The sequence below is a fragment of the Chelonia mydas genome, chromosome 2 (assembly GCF_015237465.2).
Source record: "Chelonia mydas isolate rCheMyd1 chromosome 2, rCheMyd1.pri.v2, whole genome shotgun sequence".
Lineage (NCBI taxonomy): Eukaryota > Metazoa > Chordata > Testudines > Cheloniidae > Chelonia > Chelonia mydas.
The window spans coordinates 103,485,762-103,509,424 of record NC_057850.1 but is presented as its reverse complement, the minus strand read 5'-3'; the positions used below and the strand labels follow the sequence as shown (position 1 = coordinate 103,509,424).

The 23,663-nt window shown below is 43.8% G+C and overlaps 1 protein-coding gene across 4 annotated transcripts in view; it reads right to left on the bottom strand.

Annotated features, from left to right (window-relative positions):
• DCDC2 (doublecortin domain containing 2) overlaps positions 1-23,663 on the bottom strand; it is a 139,956-nt gene that overhangs the window by 78,777 nt on the left and 37,516 nt on the right. For 2 of the 4 annotated variants that reach the window (XM_043540045.1, XM_043540043.1), the window contains 3 exons: positions 22,205-22,219; positions 7,656-7,732; positions 7,412-7,543 (listed from right to left, as the gene is read on the bottom strand). In XM_043540045.1, coding sequence (XP_043395980.1) covers positions 7,412-7,543; positions 7,656-7,732; positions 22,205-22,219 — 224 coding nt within the window. The remainder of the gene's footprint in view (positions 1-7,411; positions 7,544-7,655; positions 7,733-22,204; positions 22,220-23,663) is intronic. The other 2 variants (XM_037893046.2, XM_037893045.2) reach the window with 1 other exon arrangement.

Genomic DNA, 23,663 nt, shown 5'->3' with positions numbered 1-23,663 from the left:
CTCAAACTGGGGTCCGCAGATCCCTGGAGGTCCCCAAAGGTGCCCCAGGGGGTCTGCGGGCCCTGTTGATCAACTCCTCGCCCTCTCTCCTGGCAGGGGGTCTCCGTGCACTGCCCACTACCCGGGCGCCAACTCCACAGCTCCCATTGGCCGGGAACTGCAGCCAATGGGAGCTTGGGGGTGGTGCCTGCGGGAAGGGGCAGTGTGCGGAGACCCCTGGCCCCCCCATCTAGGAACTGCTACCAGAGAGATGTGTCAGTTGCTTTCTGGAGCCGCCTGAGTTCCCAGAGTCCCTCCCGGAGTCCACACCCTGCACCCCAATTCCCTAGTGAAAGCCTGGTGAAAGTGAGTGAGGGTGGGGGAGAACGAGCGACAGAGGGAGGGGGGATGGAGTGAGCGGGGCCAGGGCCTCGGAAAAGGGGCGGAGAAGGGGCATGGCCTCGGGGAAGGGATCAGGGCAAGGGGTGGCTTGGGGGTCCTCAAAAAATTTTAAATCAAAATGGGGGTCCTTGGGTTGCTAATGTTTGAGAACTACTGCATTATAGCAAGGAACAGTATGTAAAAACAATTAAAATACCAAGAGCTTATGTCTGTTGTACCAGAGGAATCTTTACCATAATAATCTCGGTATACAGAGTAACAGATTATTGTGTCTACACATGCATTTACTGAGGGTGAAGGAAGAAACTCGTTGCTTGGGGGTTTCTATTTCTCTTCTGTCAGAATCACCTTATTTCCAAGTCTCTGATTTTATACAAGAAAGACCACAAGGGGGTCGGGGGAATCACTCTATACTGACCAGGTTCTACCCTGTGCAGCACATTCCACAACTCAACAACAGGAGCATGTTTACATAATTAAATTTACATTCAAATATCTGTATTTAAGAAGCCTTCTAGAGGGCATGTGCATGTTTCACATTTGGGGACAATGTATACCTTCAAATCAGTGGCACTGCTATGGGTACCCGCATGGCCCCACAGTATGCCAACATTTTTATGGCTGACTTAGAACAACACTTTCTCAGCTCTCGTCCCCTAATGCCCCTACTCTACTTGCACTATATTGATGACATCTTCATCATCTGGACCCATGGAAAAGAAGCCCTTGAGGAATTCCACCATGATTTCAACAATTTCCATCCCACCATCAACCTCAGCCTGGATCAGTCCACACAAGAGATCCACTTCCTGGACACTACGGTGCTAATAAGTGATGGTCACATAAACACCACCCTATACCGGAAATCTACTGACCGCTATTCCTATCTACATGCCTCCAGCTTTCACCCTGACCACACCACACGATCCATTGTCTACAGCCAAGCTCTACGATACAACTGCATTTGCTCCAACCCCTCAGACAGAGACAAACAGGTACAAGATCTCTATCAAGCGTTCTTACAACTACAGTACCCACCTGGGGAAGTGAAGAAACAGATTGACAGAGCCAGAAGAGTACCCAGAAGTCACCTACTACAGGACAGGCCCAACAAAGATAATAACAGAACGCCACTAGCCATCACCTTCAGCCCCCAACTAAAACCTATCCAAAGCATCATCAAGGATCTACAACCTATCCTGAAGGACGACCCATCACTCTCACAGATCTTGGGAGACAGGCCAGTCCTTGCTTACAGACAACCTGTAGTAAATACTCACCAGCAACCACACACCACACAACAGGACCACTAACACAGGAACCTATCCTTGCAACAAAGCCCGTTGCCAACTGTGCCCACATATCTATTCAGGGGACACCATCATAGGACCTAATCACATCAGCCACACTATCAGAGGCTCGTTCACCTGCACATCCACCAATGCGATATATGCCATCATGTGCCAGCAATGCCCCTCTGCCATGTACATTGGCCAAACTGGACAGTCTCTACGTAAAAGAATAAATGGACACAAATCAGATGTCAAGAATTATAACATTCAAAAACCAGTCGGAGAACACTTCAATCTCTCTGGTCACTCGATTACAGACCTAAAAGTCGCAATATTACAACTAAAAGACTTCAAAAACAGACTCCAACGAGAGACTGCTGAATTGGAATTAATTTGCAAACTGGATACAATTAACTTAGGCTTGACTAGAGACTGGGAGTGGATGGGTCATTACACAAAGTAAAACTATTTCCCCATGTTTCCCCCCCCCCCACCCTTCCTCAGACATTCTTGTCAACTGCTGGAAATGGCCCACCTTGATTATCGCTACAAAAGGTTTTCTCCCCCTCCTCCCCACCGCTCTCCTGCTGGTATTAGCTCATCTTAAGGGATCACTCTCCTTACATTGTGTATAACACCCATTGTTTCATGTTCTCTGTGTATATAAATCTCCCCGCTATATTTTCCACTGAATGCATCCGATGAAGTGAGCTGTAGCTCACGAAAACTTATGCTCAGATAAATTTGTTAGTCTCTAAGGTGCCACAAGTACTCCTTTTCTTTTTGCGAATATACTGACACAAGCAAATATTATTAATTTCTCAACAAGTCCACCTCAACAAGCTTTTTCCCAAATGATATATATAGATATGTGCAAGATGACAGAGCTGAGCAAAGTCAGAAAGTTCTGTATTTTATAAAAGAGAAAAAGCTACTTTTCCCCATAATTCTTTTTACACTAACTTCCAAGAGTCAGTATTAGTCAGATGAATCCATTGCCCTTAGAGGCCAGACACACACTTTGTTTAATCTTGCATGAAATTAAAAAAAAAGGCACAATTTGCAAAAACACTCTGACATATTTCTGTAACCCATAATGCATTATTAATCCCCCCAGATGTGGAAGTTCCTCCGTTTTCTAGGTGTAACAAATTGTATACTAACAAAGGCAACTTTTTAATTCTATTTTATATGAATACCAATCTCAGCTTTTAAAAAATAAGAATGACTTTGCTGTTTCCTTGCATATCTAGTATGTCATCCCAAATGCACTTCCATTACTACAAAGTATACTTAGTGGTTATTTTTTAAATACAAACATTTCATGGTAATGGCAGCACTTGAAAAAACACTTATGCTTCATTGCCACATAAAAGCCACCAGTAATGATGAAACATTAATGAGCAAACAAGCCCACAAAGACAAGGAAACCTAAAATCAATAAGGAAACTCATTTCTGAATTCACCTCATTGTGTTTGTTAGACCACACAATGTTTGGAGAACCCTGGAAAACAGGAAAATTAATAAAAAGAAAAGGAGTACTGGTGGCTCCTTAGAGACTAACCAATTAACTAACCAATTAACTAACCAACTAACCAGGAAAATTAATGTAGTTTAGGAAATAGAACTCTCCCATATAAATGTCAATGGGTGTGGATATGGGTGTATTAAATAGATCTTTAATGTTGTCTAATGTATACTTTTATGCTTTAAATGCCATTTTTGTTGTTCTTTTTCAATATTGTCAGCCTAATGAACCACCTGAAAACCTTAACAACAAATATCTGGCAGCCTCTAGTTAAATTTCTCACTAAAAATAATAAAGCCTGATAATTGAATTAAACATAATCAGCTGTTTAAAGTGAAAACAATAACAACAATGCATTTAACAAAGGAACTTGATTAAAAAAAATTATTAGACCTGCCAAGTATCACATACGTTGTGTGACATTCATGCCTACAGCTTTTTCCCCATCCACCCAGTCATACCTGCCCACAGCCCAGCTGGTTTCTCATGTATCCCTGTTAGGCATCAGAGATACCTCTGCAGTGATTCCTTCTGGGGGATACTGTGGCAGCTACTCTGCAGAGGGCCTCACTCTCTGCTTCCCTTCCTGCATCTGAGCCAGAGGTGGTGGCAGGGACATAAAGCAAAGCACTGGTACCTAGGCTTCTTGCCTTCCACAACCTTGCCCACCCATCCAGCTGCTTCAGGCTCCCAATTACCACCTCCCTCTTCCCCTCACCTTGCCTAGATATGCCTCACTTCATCACCAACTCCCCCAACCAATTCACCTGTCCTGGCATACACCCCTCCCCCCATGCCACACCTTCCCCCTCACCTCCAGGCACCCTGTACCTCCCACCAGAGGCCCCTCAGGCACAGGCGATGCATGGGAGGGGACGGGGCATAGAGGGTCAAATGGTCCCCTTCCAGATTTTTGCTTGGTCTTCTGGGTGGAGAGAGAGGGGCTCTGTCCTTCTCCCACTGCACCTGTCCCCCAGCACACTCAGCCCCTGTCCCTGGGAGCCGGGCCCAGGTAGGGAGCAGAGGAGGCAGGACCAGCCACTTCCCACACCCACCACTCCGGGTCACTGCTCTGTGCAGCACGGCAGCAGCCTGCAAGAGCCTGGCTGGGGAGACAGCGGCAGTGGGCCACCCCCAGCTCGAGCCCGGGTGGAATGTGCCGGGGGCAGGTGCAGCAGGAGAAGGACAGAGTTGTCCCCCCTCCTGGAGGTAACTCTGGTTGGGCTGGGAGAGCGTGGTCAGGGCTGTCCCTAGCTATTCTGGGGCCCTACACAGCACCCCCCGTGGGGGGAGTTGGTGGGGGGACTGGCTCCAGGCCTCTGCCGGGGGGGAGGAGGGGTTGGCTTGAGGGGCAGGAGGGAACCGCCCCCCAGCACTCATCAGCAACGCAGCTGGGGCCAGGTCACTGCACTTCCTGCAGTGCAGGCCCAGCCCTGCTTCAGTCCTCAGGGGCGGGAAGACGTGGGGAAGGGGCAGGGCTGGAGTGGAGCAGGGGTGGGAAGAGGCGGGGCTGGGGCGGAGCAGGGGTGGGGGCCCGGGGAAGAGGTGGGGCTGGGGCTGGATCAGCATGCAGCTGCGCAGGGCACCAGGAAATTTGGTGCCCCAAATTTCCTGGTGCCCTACGCAGTTGCGTACTTTGCGTATGGGTAAGGGCGGCCCTGAGCGTGGTGGCCCCAGGTTGGGGTCAGGGCAGGAGAGGTTGCTGGGCAAAGGAGACAAATGGGGCGGTCACATGTCCTCCCCCTTAGATTGTGCCCCTCCTGCCAGCATTAGGAGGCATGAGTCGTTTACGTCAGGTACTGCAGATAGGTTCCCATCTACCTCTCTCATAGACTCCCCTTCTTCCACTGCTCTACACATATTTGTTTGTGATTCCCCTCCTTCCTGCGCCTGCCACTGCTCCTGGGGAGCGTGGTAGGGAGAATCAGTGACTTGATAAATGTCATGCATGAAACTGCACAAAACTTGGCAGCTATGTTGTTAATGATGCGGAAAAGAAAAACACCACACATGTAGTGTCATTCTCATAATTCTGTTTTTTCTTGTTTAATAAGAAGTTATATCTTTCTGGCATCAATGGTCTCACAGGATGACAACACAGTGACTGTAAACCACAGCAATTAATTTGTAACTTATTAAGGAACAATGATCACTTTACTAACTTATTTAATATGTACTCCTAGCATTTTAAGGAACAGAATATGAAAACTAGGTTAATAGGAAACCAGAAGAGGAAAACACTGAATGGCTGAAATGCCATGCATAGGCGCCGACTCTGTGGGTGCTCCAGGGCCGGAGCACCCACAGGGAAAAAATGCTGGGTGCTGAGCACCCACCGGCAGCTTCCCTATCAGCTCTCCCCCACCATCTCCCAGTGCCTCCTGCCCGCCAGTGGGCCCAGTGAATCAGCACCTCCCCATCCCTCCACGTCCCCATCCTGCCTCCTGCCCACCGCGATCAGCTGTTTCACAGCGCCCAGGAGGCTTTGGGGTGGGAGGGGAGAGGAGCGAGGACACAGTGCACTCAGGGGAGGGGGCGGAACTGGGTGGGAAGAGGTGGGGCGGAAGTGGAGCGAGGGCGGGAAGAGGCAGGGTGGGGGTGGGGCCTTGGGGGAAGGGACGGAGTGGGGGCAGAGCCAGGGGTCGAGCACCCCCCAGCACTTAGGAAAGTCAGCGCCTGTGATGTCATGTGCATTTTTATCATCTATTCTTGAAAATAACACAAAACACTGAACTGCAACCATAGTTACCGATAGAATAATTTATACCTTACTGCACATAATTTGCTTATTTGTTTCATCAAGTAGTGACATCAAACTATGAGAGCAAAGTTCTAATGGTTTATTAATTTCAAAACAATCTGGAGGTGGAAACAGAGGGCCAGATCTTCAGCTGGTAAAAAGTGACATCACTTCACTGGAGCTACAATTTACACCTGCTGAGGATCTGACCAAGAGAGTTGTCATGTATGTTTACATCTATTTAACTGTATATAACAATTTAGATGTCCCAAAAAACACTGTTTTGTGAATCTAGTGATGTTGACAGAAACATGGGGCCGGGAATGATGGAACTGGATGGAAGCTAGCTGGCGGAGAGTCAGCCCACACAAGTCTGAGGTTACACAGTGGGGGAGACTTTTTCATCTCCTATTATTTTGGGGGGAGTTTCTCTTTTTGTGATACAGCTTTACAACCTGGGGGTCTTACTGACTCCCACCTGCTCCAGAATGGTTTAGTAAGCAACAGTTGCAAAGAGTGCTTCATTGGTACGGGTTGTGACCTTTTCTCTCAGATGCAGACCTTACCTAAGTTAATCATGCCTTTCCCATCTGGAAAGTGGATTACTGTAATGTGCCCTACATGGGGATATACTGGAAGGCCACAAATTTTGTTAGTGCAGAATTTGGCAGCCTGCTTACTTCACAGTGTTTCCCACAGAGAACACATTTAATCTGTGCTCAAGGACTTGAACTGGCTCCCAAATCATTTCCAAGTGCAATTAAAGGTGCTGATTTTAAACTTTAAAGCCCTAAATGATTTGGGAACTACATACCTGAGCGATCATCTCTCTCCTAATCGATATTGTGTCAATGGAGATGAGCTGAGATGCTTGTATAACTTTGGAACCTGCTTCCCACCTTGGTCTGACAGAGATTGAGCTGGGTGACTTTCTGAGCATACTGCATGGTCCAAGTCATCAGAAAATGGTGGTTTGTGGATAGAGCTGGTTGAAATAAATTAGGTGGGCAAGTTTCCCATTGAAAAATGCTGGGATTTTTTAACTGAAATATTTTGTGGGAACATGTCAATTTTGATAAAACATTTTATGACAAAAGTCAAAACGTTTCATTTCAACAATGTTAAAACATTATATTTTGACTTTGTTTTTTTATTTTGTTTTGATTTTGTTACATTAAATATTAATGTTAATAATATATTGTCCTTATATATTATATTTTAAATTCTATATGTCAAAACTATGAAGCTAAAACAAACCACTTCAACTGTACTGAATCAATTTTTATGGAACTTTCATTTAAGTGGAAATTCAAAACTTCAGATTTTCATTCTGATTAGGAACAATTTTTTTCAAAATGTCAGAATATCCTGTGGAACAGAAATTCAGTTCCCAACCAGCTCTATTTATAGATATTTAAAGATATAGCAATATGTAAAGTATATATTATAAATATACAAATTCCCCATACCTGTGCACAGCTCCACTTCTGAGGGTTACTTTTTCTGTCACCATTTCAAGAACATGATCCCATTGATTTAGTGTTTTTCTAGGAATGAAGAGGCGCACTGCTGGATTTATAAGGTCTCCATTAGCAATCAGACTAGAAGAATAAAGGAAAGTTAAATAATGTGTAGCTGTGTTTAAATAAAACTCAACAGAAACAAGAAAAAGACGATGGTGGATTACCTCCCCTAACTGAAAATCCTACTTACAAAATAGTGCATGGCTCTTGAAGTGGTTTTCGAAACCGTGCTGACACATTGATTCTACTGTGAGTAACTGGCTTCACCTGGAAGGACAAAAGTATATAGTCATTTATTCTGTCTTTATCTTAGGACAGGATTTTAAAAAAAAATTATTTCATTTTATTTTTACCTAACTCCTCTTTTTCCAGCAGTAGGTTTAACTAACTTCACACTACTGCCATCTGGCACTAAGTACCCTCTGTGGTACAACAACATACTATAATGACTCGGGCCCTTCTTGAGGGAACTATATTAGGTTATAAAACTTGACCTTTTGCCTTCATGAAAACCTTATGCCCCCCCCAACCCTTATAAAGCTTTCCTCCTATCCCTCCCAATATGCAGGTGTTATGTCGCCATAAGCATACACTGCCACAAAATCTGTACTGAAGTTCAGAGCTCTGCAGATGCCATTACTGACTTGTCAGTAAGTGCTGCTGAGTCACACAAGGGTCAGCCTCCCAAACTTCACCCCTGACTTCTGACAGTGTTTCAGTCTTGGTTCTCATAGTTCATGCCTACTGGTTCGGAAAGTCAAACCTGCATCTTCAATTCAGTATAATAGCTAAGTATCTCTAGGCCTCAGAGTTTAATAAATATTTTGCTCTTATACAGCCCTTTTCATCCAGCTCTTTTTATTATCAAAGCTCTTTACAAAGGTTGGTAAGTACGAGCCTCGTTTTACAGATGGGAAAAGGCACACAGAGGTTAAATGACTTACTCAAGTAGAAGCTTGTGGCATTCAAAACAGAACACAGGCTGCCTGATCTCCAGACATCGGCATTAATCACTAGACCATGCTGCCCCCCTTTTTAATAAACACTTTGTTCAAGGTGCTCAGTAGTCATGACATTAATATTGAATAGAAAGTTATCCAATGCTAGGTTTCCATATGGCATTCATCACATTCTTTCAAATTTTCAAGTAAAAAAAATAAACACATAAAAGGTAAACACATCTTCTTCCCCCTCAAAAATCAACTAAAGGGAAGACTTTAAATCTACTATAATTCACAAATCATTGAGCCAGGTGGGCTGAGAAAATCCCAAACAAACATCCAAAAATAAAGGAAAATGTATTTACAATCTCACAATACCCCAAGAAAGGGTTACAGGTTTGAAGGATTCAACACACCGTACTCACAAATAGAAACATGCTTTGCAATACTTATATAGTTAGCACAGGTTACATGCCCAATCATAGGATGAAAAATAGCCCATGCTTTAGTCCCTTATAAGCTTTATCAGTCCTCGTCCACACATAAAAGTTGTATCAATTTAATTAATAAGCCTCATTTCAACTTGGGGAAAACTAACATTTATATCTTCAAATGGCTTTACAAACAAAAATTAATTCAACCTGAAAATGCCCTGTAAGTATTATCATCTGCCTTGTACAGATTGGAAAACTGACAGAGGTTAAGGGACCTGCCAGATAGTCACAAATTTTAGGGTCAGGAGAGGTTATTATGACCATCTAGTCCAGGGGTCTCAAACTCAAATGATCACAAGGGCCACATGAGGACTAGTACATTGGCCCGAGGGCCGCATCACTGACATCCCCTCCCCCCGCTGCCCCTGTCCCCGCCCCCACTCCACCACTTCCATGAGGCCCCGCCCCTGCCCCACATCTTTCCACCCCTTCCCTGCCCCCATTCCAACCCCTTCCCTGGAGGGACCTTGAGAGGTCATCCAGTCCAGTCCCCTGCACTCAAGTATTATCCCAGGACTAAGTATTATCTAGACCATCCCTGACTGGTATTTGTCCAACCTGCTCTTAAAAATCCACAATGATGGAGATTCCACAACCTCCCTAGGCAATTTATTCCAGTGCTTAACCACTCTGACAGTTAGGAATTTTTTCCTAATGTCCAACCTAAATCACCCTTGCTGCAATTTAAGCCCATTGCTTCTTGTCCTATCCTCAGAGGTTAAGAAGAACAATTTTTCTCCCTCCTCCTTGTAACAACCTTTTATGTACTTGAAAACTGTTATCTTGTCCCCTCTCAGTCTTCTCTTCTCCAGACTAAACAAACCCAATTTTTTCAATCTTCCCTCATAGGTCATGTTTTCTAGACCTTCAATCATTTTTGTTGCTCTTCTCTGGACTTTCTCCAATTTGTCCACATCTTTCCTGAAATGTGGCACCCAGAACTGGACATAATACTCCAGTTGAGGCCTAATCAGCATGGAGTAGAGTGGAAGAATTACTTCTCGTGTCTTGCTTACAATACTCCTGCTAATACATCCCAGAATGATGTTTGCTTTTTTTGCAACAGCATTACACTGTTGACTCAGATTTAGCTTGTGATCCACTATGACCCCCAGATCCCTTTCCGCAGTACTCCTTCCTAGGCACATTTCCCATTTTGTATGTGTGCAACTGATTGTTCCTTCCTGAGTGGAGTACTTTGCATTTGTCCTTATTGAATTTCATCCTATTTACTTCAGACCATTTCTCCAGTTTGTCCAGATCTTTTTGAATTTTAATCCTATCCTCCAAAGCACTCGCAACCCCTCCCAACTTGGTATCATCCACAGACTTTATAGGTGTACTCTCTATGCCGTTATCTAAATCATTGATGAAGATATTGAACAGAATCAGACCCCAAACCGATCCCTACGGGACCCCACTTGTTATGTCCTTCCAGTTTGACTATGAACCACTGATAACTACTCTCTGGGAATGATTTTCCAACCAGTTATGCACCGACCTTATAGTAGCTCCATCTAGGTTGCATTTCCCTAGTTTGTTTATGAGAAGGTCATGCAACAGAGTATAAAAAGCCTTACTAAAGTCAAGACATACCACATCTACTGCTTCCCCCCTATCCACAAGGCTTGTTATCCTATCAAAGAAAGCTATCAGGTTGGTCTGCCACAATTTGTCCTTAACAAATCCATGCTGACTGTTACTTATCACCTCATTATCTTCTAGGTGTTTGCAAATTGATTGCTTAATTATTTGCTCCATTATCTTTCCAGGTACAGAAGTTAAGCTGACTGGTCTGTAATTCCCCGGGTTGTCCTTATTTCCCTTTTTATGGATGGGCACTATATTTGCCCTCTTGCAGTCTTCTGGAATGTCTCCTGTCTTCCATGACTTTTCAAAGATAATTGCTAACAGCTCAGATATCTCCTCAGCCAGCTCCTTAAGTATTCTAGGATGCATTTCATCAGGCCCTGGTGACTTGAAGACATCTAACTTGTTTAAGTAATTTTTGCCTTGTTCTTTCCCTATTTTAGACTCTGATCCTACCTCATTTTCTCTGGCATTCACTACGTTAGACATCCAATTGCCACCAACCTTCTTGGTGAAAACTGAAACAAAGAAGTCATGAAGCACCTCTGGCATTTCCACATTTTCTGTTATTGTCTTTCCCCCCTCATTGAGTACCAGGCCTAGTCTGTCCTTGGTCTTCCTCTTGCTTCTAATGTATTTGTAGAATGTTTTCTTATTACCCTTTATGTCCCTAGCTAGTTTGATCTCATTTTGTGCCTTGGCCTTTCTAATTTTGTCCCTACATACTTGTGTTATTTGTTTATATTCATCCTTTGTAATTTGACTGAGTTTCCACTTTTTATAGGACTCTTTTTTGAGTTTTAGATCATTGAAGATCTCCTGGTTAAGCCAAGGTGGTCTCTTGCCATATTGCCTATCTTTCCTATGCAGTGGGATAGTTTGTTCTTGTGCCCTTAATAATGTCTCTTCGAAAAACTGCCAACTGTCTTCAGTTGTTTTTCCCCTTAGACTTGCTTCTCATGGGATTTTACCTACCAACTCCCTGAGTTTGCTAAAGTCTGCCTTCTTGAAATCCTTTGTCTTTATTGTGCTGTTCTCCCTCCTACCAATCCTTAGAATCATGAACTCTACCATTTCATGATCACTTTCAGCCATGTTGCCTTCCACTTTCAAATTCTCAACCACTTCCTCCCTATTTGTCAAAATTAAATCTAGAACAGCCTCCCCCCTAATTTTCTGGTTTATCTACAGCATATCTTTTAGAAAGACATCCAGTCTTGATTTAAAGAGATGGAGAATCCACCACATAGTTAGGTAAATTGTTCCAATGGCTAGTTACCCTGACTTTAAAATGTGCATCTTGTTTCTACTCTGAATTTCTCTAGCTTCACCTTCCAGTCATTGGCTCTTGTTATGTATTTGTCTCCTAAATTAAAGATCCTTCTCTATCAGAAATGTTCTCCCCACATAGGTATTTATAGAACGTGACCAAGTCACCTCTTAACCTTCTCTTTGATAAACTAGAATTAGCTACTTTTGTCTCTCCCCATAAGGCAGGTTTTCCAAAGTGTGGACACCAGAACTGGACACGCTATTCCAGTAATGGTCTCATTAAGACAGTATATATTATACATCTCCCTGCTTCTACTTGATATTCCCCTTAGACATCCAAAGATCACATTTGCTCTCTTAATCACCACATCACACTGCTGAATTCATTCAGGGTGAATAAATGGGCCCAAGTCAAAGGTTTTAACATGATCCTGTAACTGTCCAAACCTACGCAGTTTTAAACAAGGTTTGGTACACAGAGACTTCAGTCTGCTTTTGTACCATGGCAAACATCCCGTTAAAAATCTGGTAACCCTTTATTAAAAATACTAAAAAGAAGGAAAAACAGTTATAGCATTTGAAATGTTAAGTAAGGTTTTCATTTAAGCATCCATCATTCCCTATCACTTTAACTGTAGAGAGCCTTTAGAAGGGGGTGGGAGGGAAACCTTGTTTGACAGTCTATCAGATAATATTAAAGTTGGTAATAACTTTAGGGGAGAAGAGAAGCCGATAGTTGAAATGGGCTGGAGCTGTTGTTAAAGTCCGATCCCATTTCCTAAAAGGCAAAACAAGACACATGCAAAAGGGTAGAGAAAAGAAGAGCAAAGATAAAAAATCCAGCTTCTGTCTCTGATGTTGACTCTCACTTGCAATCTCACTGCTGGAGAAACCCTGGCATGGTGCATGGTCTTATCAGCCACTTCTGAGACCTGGCAAATTGTACCAGCATCAGGCCATTTACAGCATTGCTTTTAGCTGCCTCTTTCTATTCGCAGGCTTAAAGCAAGTTGTGAAATACGCCGTCTTGACTGGCTAAGCCAGGCTTATTAGACAGAAGGCAAAAGGAGAGAGAAAAATAAGGCAGGGAAGGAGAAGAACACATGAGATGAGGGAGAAGGGAGGTGACAAAATCTCACATCCCAGGTTGTGTTTGGGATTTAGTTGGAGCTGGTGGAGGTGGCAATGCCATCTGGTACCTCTCTCTGGCCTACTCTGGTCAGAACATCTCTCAGGATTTGGACGAAGAAGGTACAGGGTCCCAGGAGAAAGTGAAAATGGTAGTCATGATGGTGAAACTCACTCTTTTCCTTCTCTCGTCTCTCAGTCAGTCAGTGTCATGGTAGGCCCTCTGGTTCACCTCCACTCATCCATCCATATTTTCCCCCCAAACTCTCTTTTTGAGGATCCCAAAAGGGAGTGATGGGTGGAAAGACCCATCCCCTCATTATTTTGTCCACCAATTAGGCCTAATTTCTGACACACCAATTTTGGCTGATTGATTTCTGGTTCCACACTTTTCTTCTTTTCCAGACATAATCTTAACACAGTCCTTTAGTTATAACAGTAGGCCTTTTAGTTTAGGCTAATTCAGTCTGCCTCGCCTTTGCACCTTTTCCACATCAACATTTGTTGTTGTAGGTTATTCTGACACTTTATAAACTATCTCACAGCTTTTACAGTTGCACTCATGATTAAGATAAATTTGTAGGCCCAATTATCACAACAGAGTTTATGGCAGATAGTTATTGATTCTGATCCGCAAATTGCTTTCAGAGTCACTACTTTCCAAAATACAGTCCCATCATCCTATATATACACCCTTTGTTCACAGATGTATGACCTTGCATTTGGCTGTATTAAAACACAAATTGTTCAAGTAAGCCCACTTTACCAAGCAACCCAGATAATTCTGTAGAATTGACTTGGCCATATCATTACCGCTGCACCAATTACTGTATCATCTGCAAACTTTACCAGCAATGATTTTATATTTTCCTCCAGATTACTGATAAAGATTTTGAATAGCATCAGGCTATTTGAGTAAGGAAGGAACCTTACGAGAAGCACCCCCTATGGATGATGATGCCCCATTTGCAATCACTTTTTGAGATCTATCAGTTAGCCAGTTTTTAATCCATACAATGTGTACTTCATTGACATTGTATATTTGTCTGTTATATTTATACAGGTACCTTTGTCAGCCAAATTAGTCAATGGTAGAGCTAGGATTAGAACTCAGAAATTCTTGGCTCTATGTTTAATCAACCAGTTCAGTACTGTCACTCAACCTCTGCACATTTTCAGGTAGCCCATTGCTTATAATTGCATGTTTTGCTATGAAAGGAAGGAGTCTCGGGATGCTAGTCACCAGGGGTCATTTCTTGAGAGAATCTAAGCATGTGTAACCCTTTGATTTTTTGCATTGGGGATGGGTAGAGGGAGGGGAGAGGATTTGCCTTGCCATAGCAGGGGTCTGAGGGCTCAAAGATTCCATGTCCCAAACCTGCAGAACTCTTGGGATGCACCACAGATGGGGTATTCTGTGTAATGACCACTCTCCATAGATGTCCTGTCCCCTTCAGACCATTTGACACTGACTGCTGCCCCAGAAATGGTTTTCAAACTGTGGGGCAGGCCTCCCACGGGAGGCACGAGCTGTGTGCTTTATTTATTGTTGTTGTTGTTATGAGCTCTGGCTGTCAGCCCCAGGTAGCTGGGGCTCATGCAGAAGGGCTGTGCACACCTGAGAGACAGAGATAAAGGGGACAGCCAGAGCTCTGCCACCTGAGCTCTCTTGCCCCCCTCCCCCAATTCCTCAGTGGGAGGTAGTGGGGCTCCAGCTGTCAGCCCCGAGGTGGCAGCAGCAGCAGCAGCACAGAAATAAGGATTCAAGGGGACGCTAAGGCTGCTGTGAAAAGTGGTGGGTGGCAGTATGTATACTGGGATGGGTGGGGGGGGCGGATGTGTAAATGAATACAGACACAAAGAAGGGGGGGGGGCCAATCAAAAAAGTTTGAGAACCACTGCCCTAGAGGGGCATGTCCACACCCTGGAGGAGTAAGCAGTGTAAATGACCTCAAACTGTCTGCAGTAATTGATGCTATTTTGGCATGGGAGAATGGGAGAGGCTGAGGTAGAATTTAACGGACTGCAAAACGCTGCCCATTTAGAATAGCATTCCCCCCACACTTCAGATGTGCATGAAATGACTTATCTGTACACAACAGAAGAATGGAATGTGGGCAGGAATGCCTGCCCTTAACAGAGCATAAGTAAGGGTTGAACATTTTAGTTTTTCCTTTTCACTGTGTTGTTCTTAAAAAGTATTATTTTGTTGTCGTGCCTAAAGTTCCAAATTTATTTACAGTCATTGAATATATTTTTGCGTAAAACCTATTTATGATGTCTTTCTAGATTCCAATCTTCTATCTTTTTTTCCAACATGATGATTTTTTCCCCCTTTAGCAGTGATGCATGTCAAAGAATTTAGTTGGTGGGGCATGTGGCAACCCCCTAAAGAAACTCCCATGGTTTACACAGTAACTACCATAAAAGAAGAGTGGCAAAATTTACCATTGGTAACATTTCAAGTGAGCTATAATATAAAAGGCAAATACGTACATTAAAAATGGCCTTAGAGCTGGCATTGCAGTAACTGAGCACCAAAAGCAGGGGGGATAAAAATAGGTTTTAAAAAATGAAAGCAATTTTAAAAATTAAATTAATTTAAAAGAGAGAGATGAGTCTTTAAAAATTAGAATCTACAGCCACCTATTGTAGTCACTTACATGGTAAAAAAAAAGTTTAATACCATATAATAGACTATACTAAAATGCTATACATTAAATAGCCATGCAAATATTAAGCACAGTAGATTCATGACAGGTCCCGTTCAGCCTACAATCTATTTTATGTATTACTATTAATGGAACCGAATTAAAGAGATGATGTAGCCGGGGACTGTCAAATGACTATTGGTCAAGGCCCAGGGACAGATCCTGCCAACACTACTGAAACTAGCGCTTACTACTCTGAGCAGGCCCATTGAAGTGGTTCACAGTAGTGAGTACTAAACTCACTAGTAACTGTGCATTTTCAGTATCAAACATACTCCCTGCCCACTCAAGCAAAGCAGGCCCACTACAGAGATCTGGCAGGATTTTGGGAGTCCATGAGATGGGCCTGCATTCCTTTGGCACAGGGTAGCTGCAATCTGTGGGGGCTAGCTGAGCCCCAGTGTGCAGGAAGCTTTTGGCTACACCCTCAACAGGGGGACAGATCGAATGGCTGAGGAGGTTAGTGCAGCCCTAGACTCCAGAAATGCCTGTGAAAGGAGGTGGGAGGTGAATTCCTAGAACTCCTGTGGATCTCCCCTTCACTAAAGCCATACTGAGGTGGTAGAGGATATCTCTTTAGAGTCTGTTTTGTTTGCCTGTACTATCTGTTTGTAAATCAGTGTGTGCCTGAATGTCTGATCTAAATCCCACTGAAGTCAGTGAGAGCAAGGGTTGCCACATAGAATCATAGAATATCAGGGTTGGAAGGGACATCAGAAGGTCATCTAGTCCAACCCCCTGCTCAAAGTAGGACCAATCCCCAGTTTTTGCCCCAGATCCCTAAATGGCCCCCTCAAGGATTGAACTCACAACCCTGGGTTTAGCAGGCCAATGCTCAAACCACTGAGTTATCCCCCCCCCCACGTCCCGGTTTTCCCAGGACTGTCCCTTTTTTGAGATAGCTGTCCTGGGAAATCTGTAACTGTGTTCAGGGTACACTGCCAGCTGTCCAGTTTTATGGGCTCAGGATGCTCCCAGATGACCTGGGTTTTTGTACCTTAGAGGTAGCAACCCTAGAAGAAGCCTTCCCAGGAACTTCAATGGGCTTTGAATTAGACACTGGGACTTTGGGAAATCCTGGCACGCAGAATATTCTACATTACTAGCCTGGGCAGGGAGAGACAACGATAACTTGTTGTGACATCGTTTGTAATTAGCATAGTTGGACCACAGAGATTTTGTAGAGGCTGCCAAATTATGAAGGATCCTGGTGTCAGATTTTTGGTGTCAGTTTTACAGAAAAACATGTTAAGGCTCATTTTTTACAGTGTTACTATATCAGTCTTTTACCATACTAGGCTTTTGGCAGGGGAGGGAAATCTGCCATGTCTCCAGATTGCAAAAGGGAGCCCAGTTGGGAATATTTTGAAACGTTCCTGTAGCTGCTGTCAGTGTCAAAGGATCATTTGCCAGTCTAACCAGTGTAGCAAAGAGCTTCAAAGCCAAGAAGCAAGGAAACATTTTGAAAAGCGTGCTGCTGAGGGCTAGGATGACAATAATCATACTTTAGTAGTCACTAGTCTGAATATTTAGACCCAGATCTTGGGCTGTGTTCAAAGAACAATGGATGTAGCCCATATTCCCCTCCCAACCAATGCTGGGGCTGTCAGTCCAATCTGCAGCATAAAGCAGACTGGCTTCAGTACTTAAAAGTACTTGTCTATCTAAAAGACTGATCTGATCCTTTCCTGGTTCCAGATTCTCCAAACCTGATCCTTAGGTCACTACTAACTATCCTAACCAGCAACATCGCTGGGTGCTGGGGAGGAGAGAAAAAAGGGGCTTTTTTGTAGGATTTCCCTCCTTCTTCCCCAGTAATGTAGCCCTTCAACACCCTACTTGTTATGTTTCCTTTTAGATTTGGAACAGATTTCCCCCACTGAACACAAGGCCAGCAAGAAATGCATTTCAAGAATCTTCAAAAACAACAGAAGAAGCAGGTGGAGAGGCAACCACTTTTCAGACATAACAAAATAATAATAATAATAATAATAATACCTTTATATAGGGCTTCTCATCAATATTCCTCAAAGCACTTTACAAAGGAGGCTGTATCATTATCCCCATTTTACAGGTGGAGAAACTGAGGCACAGATAGGTGAACTGATTTGCCCAACACCATCAAGCACACTTCTGGCAGCGCCAGGAACAGAATCTAAGTCTCCTGAGTGCCAGTCCAATGCTCTATCCACTAATTCATACTGCCTCCCGGAAGTGGATACCTCCCCTAGGCACATCAGCATGAACAGACTCTCCCATGTGTAGTCCTCTGGCCTTATATTATGAAATCATTCACTTTTAGTATTGGCTATCCACTGCCTTTACATCCCAAAACATGGATGCATATTAAAGTTTCTTCTTTCTTTTTAATGAAATTAACCCAGTGATCCCATTTGACCTTCAGCTAGAAGTTCAAAACTACAAAGGTACAAAAAAACAGCACAGAAAGTACTTAAGCTTTCTGAAGTGAGTGTATTTAAAAAAAAATCTTTATAGACTGATTCCTTTCAATGGACATTAGAGGTCATTTTTTCAAAGGCCCTAGGCATTGCATCTATGAGCCTTTTGACTTTCTAACAATGGGGAAATTACACGTTTACCCTAGTTCTGAACATAAATGAGAACTGTGCACATGCACAATCATTTTGCAGGTGCAATTTTGCAAGCCAACTTTGAAAATATTTCCCAAGGTTACAGTCCCAACTGTACATTCCAGGCTTTAGCAGCACAATTCCTTGACCATTAATGAGAGCTGAGTGGCTAACATTCCATGCAACAAGTCTAAAGATTTAACCTTAAAAGCTTCAAAAACTTATTGGTGAATGCTTTTAGCAGTTAATACTACTTATGATGAGATGCAAGCTAAGCACAGATGTAAGCTATTCACTTGCTAAAAAAGCTGAAACTATTTAAGAACATATATTTATTATTTAGATTTTAAGAAACAAAAAACTGGGTGTATCCACTTCCATCAGCTTGTTTCCCCTCATCACACCAAACCCTTCCCATCATGTAACACCTACACACCTTTTCTAAAGGCTGTTCAACATTTTCAGGGCTGACTCCTGCATCTGACAGGCACTCACAGCCTCCCATCTACGTTAATGAAAGTTTCTGCAGGCAAGAACTATATGATTGGGCCCATTAACATCATATATATACTGCAAACATTAAATAACCTACCAAAACCACATTCTTCAATATACAGTACTTTGTTGCACCCAGATTTCAGTGACCCACACTTCGCTGGAGAGCTAGTTAAAGAAGCGCTCTCTAATCACAAAGAACAAGCCATTTAGGTTATTCCCTAGTGTGTCCAATTAATTACTGTAGTTGTTTCTGCAAGCTGATGAAACCATTAATTTCTAGCCAAGTTCCTCAGTAGGCCACTATGTTGTTGCACTTGGCCCCTGAGGACAGATGCAGTGTGACAGCTGCTAAGGGCTCATTTATTATTGAAAGGTTTGTATTTCTGCCAATAATAGACACTATGGCTTCAGCCTGCATGTTTGTCTTTTGGGTTACCCTTTAAACAAAGAGCCATTTATATTCCCAGCAGCCTTCTCTGGTGTATCTAGAAAACAAGATAGCCCCATTTTTAAATGAGCAAATCATTAGGGAATGCAAGATGGGAACAGTTTGGGCAGAGCCATTATATTTTTTCTTTTTACTCCAAACATGGCACAAGTAAGATCAAAATAAAACCTACACCGTTCTGCACGTTTGTTAAAACCAAATGTGCTTTATATTAATGGGAAAAAAGCTACATTAGCACAACATTAAAGGTTGCCAGTTTAAGTCCACACACAAAAATAAGAAAGTAGAAAATGTTAAGGTTCCCAGAGCAATATTAACCCACTCTAACTACACATAAATATTTGCCATAGTACACAGAGTAGAAGCTTTAGTGATCGAAATATTGCACACAGTGGCCCAGATTGTGTCTAACAAGCACTGGACCTTTTCAGGGGCAGAGCAGAACTGCATTGCTCTATAGCAGTGGTTCCGAAACTTGGTTCGCGGCTTGTTCAGGGTAAGCCCCTGGCGGGCCGCAAGACACTTTGTTTACCTAAGTGTCCGCAGGTACGGCTGCTCACCAGGGCTTTGGAGCTGTGCTCCGGCTCCGCTCCAGCTCCAGGCAAAAACCTGCTGCTCCGCGCTCCAGCTCCGGGCTCTGCTCCAAAGCCCTGCTACTCATAGCTCCCAGTGGCTGTGGTTCGCCGTTCCCAGCCAATGGGAGCTGCGGGAAGCGGTGGCACGGATCGCACCGCTTCCCACAGCTCCCATTGGCCAGGAACGGCGAACTGCGGCCACTGGGATCTGCAAGTGGCCGTTGCTGCGGACGCACCAAGTAAACAAAGCATCTCTCAGCCCGCCAGGGGCTTAGCCTGAACAAGCCGCGAACCAAGTTTGGAAACCACTGCTCTATAGGGAGTCCCTTTGGCATTCCCCACTGTACAATGGGAACAGACCTGCTGCATTGCTCCTGGGTTTCTCCCTCACCCTTATGTGGACAGTTATGCTGCATTGGGAGGTCTGGAAGGGGCAGGTCTTCCCCTACCCTCTTTGGGGTGGCTACCCCTTTAAGGTCACCACTACAATTATGCCTTACCCTGGTGGCAAAAGGCAGGAAAGACTCTTTGCACCCACCTCCACACAGTGCACATGCCCAAAGATCAAGCACAATCTGGCCCTGTATATGTGGAATAGGTACAGGAGAAAGATAGGAGAAAAGAATAAACCACAAAAAGAAATGCTAGCTGAAATACTATGGAGTTCTGCACCTGAGTTTTGCACACCATAAGTTTTCAAGCCAGTAAGTATGTAGTCACACAAGCATGCTCACTACAGTGCTACCATTTTAAACAAAGCACAATGTATGTAGCACTACAGACACTTAAAGCCTCATCTCCACATTTCTCTCATTTACTTTGCTTTTCTGTTTCACATTTCCCCAACAGCACAGTCTTAACAGTTACCAGTCACACCTTACACTGACTTCTGCCTAGCCATTGCTAAGCTATCTCTAGGTATGAAAAGAGCTGTATTTTCTGAGAGAGTAATATATTTTAAATACACAAAACACATAAATAAGAAGCTGGGTGCTCAGCTGGTGTAAAACAATGCAGTTCCACTGAAGTCAATGAAGCTATGCCAATTTACACCAGCTGAATATCTGGCTCAGTGTTTGTGTATCTGGTTCAGTGTATGACTAAGAAATTTTAAGGCATACATTGATGTGCTCATATTTCCTTTGTAGGAGAGACCATAATGGCATAGTGTCTGGAATAGTCTGACCCCTCTGGGGCTACAAAGTTACATATTAACCCAAGTGAAGCCTTGGGTAAATATTTGCACTTATGTTAAGAAACCAGCACCACTAGAACCTAAATCCTCTAAGGTAATTTAATTTCACTTTAATCGGCATAGTTTTATTGACTTCCATGAGAATCTAGCCCTCTTATACTTTCATATCCAAGCTCCCTCAATTTGTTTCAAATGGGCCATTTCAAGGCAGTTTCCACCTACCACCTGGTGAAAATTGCTTCTCGCCCCCTGATGGCCCCCCCAGAACCCCTGCCCCATCCACCACCCCTGCTCTCTGTCCCCTGACCACCCCCAGACCTCCCACCCCTAACTGGCCCCCACTGCCACATCCAACCCCCTCTCCTTCCTGACCACCCCCAGACCCTCTGCCCCTATTCAACCCCCCTGTTCCCCGTCCTCTGACTGCCCTGACCCCTATCCACACCCCCGGCCCCTGCCCACCCCCCGAACTCCCCTGCCTTCTATCCAACCCCCCCCCTCCAGCTCCCTGCCCCCTTACCACGCTGCCTGGAGCACCGGTGGCTGGCAGCGCAGCTGCACCAGGACAGGCAGCCACGCCGCCCGGCTGGAGCCAGCCACGCACCGCGCAGCACAGAGCACTGGGTCAAGCCGGGGTCTGCAGCTGCGCTGCCCCAGAAGCTTGCAGCATGCCGCCCAGAGCATTGGATCAGTGGTGCGGTGAGGTGAGGCTGCGGGGGAGGGGGAACAGCGGGGGAGGGGCCGGGGGCTCGACTCCCGGGCCAGGAGCTCAGGGGCCGGGCAGAACAGTCCCGCAGGCCAGAGGTGGCCTGCGGGCTGTAGTTTGCCCACCTCTGAACTAAACCCAACTCAGCTTAGGTTCTGAAATCTGATGAGATCACAGCCCCAGGTGGTCATGGCTTCTGAAATTCAAGCATTCACAGAACACTGATTCTGAGGCCTCTAAAGTGTGTATCTTTGAGCCAAACTTTCATCCTTACTTTTTGCAGCATGACTGAGGCTCACAGCAAAACCTAGGGTACTAAGTCTGGGATTTCTATGCAAGTAAATGCCTAAATCCCATTCATTTCAGTGGAATAGGGTGCCTAACTCCCTTAAACCTCTTTGAAAATCCCAACCAGCATGTGCATTAAACTTCTAATAAAAACACGATCAGTAAAACTTATTGTCATTCTATAACAAACATTCTCTATATCATTTATCCTTATAATATAGTCCTTACAGGTATTTGTTAAATATTCACAAAATCTGGCAACAATATATACATACACACTGCTAGCTAATACTTGTACTTACATCTTCCACTGTTAACTGTTGGCAAAAAAAACAAAACAATATGTTTAGTAATTAAATAATTAACTCATATATACAATCAAATGATCTATAATAAACATAAACAAGTTTCTATCTATCAGACAAAAATGCAGCATAAAAACACTTTCTAAGTCTATTTTGGCTTTTACGTTTTAATAGAGAGTGAGCTTGTGCTCTTGAAGGTGAAGGACTGAAGCATTAGCATTAGAACTATGTTAACGATGAATTTAGTGCTCATGAAAATGAAAATTGACAACACAGGGTTGAGCACCACTTGTGAAAGTGAAGCCTGCAACAGCACCACATCATTCAGGCAACCCGAGCAGTACGCAATTCAATGCCTCAAGCTGAAATCACAATTGAGTACAGTTACTGGTATGAAGACTTTCAGCCACGCTGCAGGAGCACAGCCTATATTGGCCTGGGACTCACAGACACATTCGAAGACTTTAATGAGTGTATTAACCATTACAGCGTAAAGAAAGAAGTACCTAAGAGTGACATTTGAATCAACAGAAGACTCTGTCTACACTGGGATCAGACCTATGCTTGCTACAGCTGCGTTTCTCACAACCAGAGCCATAAAACCAAAGATGTAGCAAATCGTATAGTTCTCTTTCCTGTTTGTGCTAATTAACATGTAAGCTTATTTGTTGATTACCATATTTATAGTTTTAGAATCTATGAATGGTACATTGTATGATGTCACTTTCCTCTTCCTCTCCCCTTTCCCACACAAAGAGAGGACTTTCTAGTTACAAATAAGAAACTTAGGCCCCAGTCTAGCAAAGTACTTAAACTTCTACTGGGCTAAGCGTATACAGGACTTTGCAGAAGGTGCTAAACCCTTTGCGGAATTAAGCTCTTAATGCTTGAAAATTACGTAGTTGATTACATACTGTTATCATTGGATTCTGTGGTGGCACACGCCAATATTTAATCAGACATGAGAAGCAGTGGATTGCGGGGCGGGGAGAACTGAGTCTGGTACATTAGAAAGATTGATTGAGACTAAAATCTAGGCGACTTTTGTCGTCTTGAGGAAAGTTAAAAATAGAATGAAAGCACTCTTCTTAGCTTGTCTTCTCCTTCCAGCAAGCACCAAACATGACTGCACATCTGCGATCTGAAATCCATGCCAAAGGATGAAAGTCTGGCAGCACCTCAACTGATTGCTACACTGATGGAATTCATTTAATCTCTACTAAAACATGGCATGACTAATCTGGTCTGCTGCCTTGTCCTATTCAAAACCAACAGCCTAGCAAAGGGGTTGACCTGAACAGCTTCAAGCCTTTCTTCACATATCCGCATGTATGTATAAAGCCATTCTGGTTGGCAGCAAAAAGCCATTCTTTTATTCAGATTCTCAGCTGGTGTAAATCAGTGTAGCTTCATTAAAGTTGATAGAGCTATTCCAATTTATAGGAGCAAAGGATCT